Genomic DNA, 2,242 nt, shown 5'->3' on the forward strand with positions numbered 1-2,242 from the left:
CACACACACACACACACACACACACACACACACACACACACACACACACACACATAAAATAATGTATTATTGACTATTTTAGTTCCAGCTAATTAAACATGACTTCTCACAAAGATTTGGAGAAAATGAGCCAAAACCAGTTAGAAGATATGACTAATTAGTTAAACAAAAGTAGGATGGTAGTTCTGAACCCATCATGTGTTATCCAATTCTGTAAAGGAGATAGATGTAATTTTATTATATGTCTTCCAGAAGAAAACATGTATCAATGAGGGTTGAAGAGACAGTGAACAATGGAAAAATGTTTCAAACCTACAGATAGTAAATAAAATACACTTCCTCTTCTTTAATTCAGATCAAGATATTGATAGCCATTGTACATTCAGAACACCAAATTAAGGCAGTGGGCCAAGTTCACTTCTGATTTACCCAGGTTTATGCTAGCATAAACAAGTCTGCAGGGCCACCACATATGAAGTACCAAGAGGAAGTTGCAGCTACAATCTCATCTCTGCCAGGTGACCACAGACAATCAATACAACCTCCAAAATGGCATCTTTGCCTAAAGGGAAGCATGGCCAGGGCAGATACGAAACATGTTGACAAGGCTATTATGAAGACTTCTCTTGGCAACAGCAAGAGTATATTATTCCACTGGGCATTTTACATGTGGAAAAGCTGCAGGTTTGGAATAGCCTTGAGTGAGGCAGTTTTATGGCAAATATTTGTGACTACATTTTTTTCTAGTTCACATTGACAGTAAATGCACATTGAGGTTTTTGTTTTCTAGGCTCGTTTTAAAAAATACAGCAAAAACAGAATAATTGGAAATAACTTAGAAACAGGTGGTTTTCTTTTAGGTTTGTTAAATCAGTAATTACTAGTGTGCTTTTGAGGTTGCCTGCGACTGTAAGTGTATAGTGCAAAAAAAAATTTTTTGTAAGAAAAAAGTGGAATACTCTGTATGAAAGTTGTAAAACTGGTTACACTCCTTAATGTCTTTCTGCATGAGGCTATTACTGTAAGTTTACATTCTCTGAAATATAAATTGCTATAGGGAACAAAAATGTGTTTTTAAATGCAACTGCATAGTCTTATCTGAATCTGCTTTTTACATCCATCAGAATCAAAAATAATTGTATTAGCTGACTTTCAAATTTCACATCCTTAATTTCTTAAAAGTGAACCCAAGATTCCAAACAGTTAACACAATGTTATTTGTAGCTATTATACCTAAACAAATATTCTATTATTGATTCAGATCATATAACAATTTTCATTCACTTTAATAGTAAATATATGAAGTAAATTATTTTAGAATATTTAACATGCATACACATAAAATGTCAGCATTATGAAATGTTAATATATTATTCTACCTACCTTAATTGAGCTAGGGTAACGGCTAATATATTTCACAGCAACCCAACCTCTGGAATGGGGATCACCTAAGAATTCTACATGATTGCTTTTAACATATCCATCCAAGTCATATGTCACATATTGTCCATTAAGAGGATCAGGACAAAGTATGCCAGGCCATCTTCAAAAAATAATTTGAGACACTTAGAAATGTATATTTTAAAACAACAAGCAATATCAATACCTCAGTTACCACCAAATATTTAAGTTTCTTCCTATCTGCAATACCTAAAGTGTCTAGCATATTTTTGTGCTCTATAAATAATAAATATAATAGTAACAATAGTTTTGTCACAAAGGTCAGAAAAACCCATACATGCCAATATCTGGTGATTCTAAAGACGGTTAATTATACCAGGAAAAAAGCAACAGAGAGTCCTGTGGCACCTTTAAGACTAACAGATGTATTGGAGCATAAGCTTTCGTGGGTGAATGCCCACTTCGTCAGATGCATGTAATGGAAATGTCCAGGGGCAGGTATAAATATGCAGGCAAGAATCAGTCTGGAGATAACAAGGTTAGTTCAATCAGGGAGGGTGAGGTCCTCTGCTAGCAGTTGAAGTGTGAACACCAAGGGAGGAGAAACTGCTTCTGTAGTTGGCTAGCCATTCACAGTCTTTGTTTAATCCTGATCTGATGGTGTCAAATTTGCAAATGAACTGAAGCTCAGCAGTTTCTCTTTGGAGTCTGGTCCTGAAGTTTTTTTGCTGTAAGATGGCTACCTTTACATCTGCTATTGTGTGGCCAGGGAGGTTGAAGTGTTCTCCTACAGGTTTTTGTATATTGCCATTCCTGATATCTGACTTGTGTCCATTTATCC

General features: G+C 35.4%; 1 protein-coding gene across 1 annotated transcript in view; it reads right to left on the reverse strand.

The window, feature by feature from the left end:
* The window catches only part of ZCWPW2 (zinc finger CW-type and PWWP domain containing 2), a 112,314-nt gene that overhangs the window by 97,308 nt on the left and 12,764 nt on the right, over positions 1–2,242 (reverse strand). Inside the window, exon 2 of the mRNA XM_026649348.1 lies at positions 1,384–1,543. Coding sequence (XP_026505133.1) covers positions 1,384–1,543 — 160 coding nt within the window. The remainder of the gene's footprint in view (positions 1–1,383; positions 1,544–2,242) is intronic.

The sequence above is a fragment of the Terrapene carolina genome, unplaced genomic scaffold (genome assembly GCF_002925995.2).
Source record: "Terrapene carolina triunguis isolate 2854851 unplaced genomic scaffold, T_m_triunguis-2.0 Scaffold84, whole genome shotgun sequence".
Classification (NCBI taxonomy): Eukaryota; Metazoa; Chordata; order Testudines; family Emydidae; genus Terrapene; species Terrapene triunguis.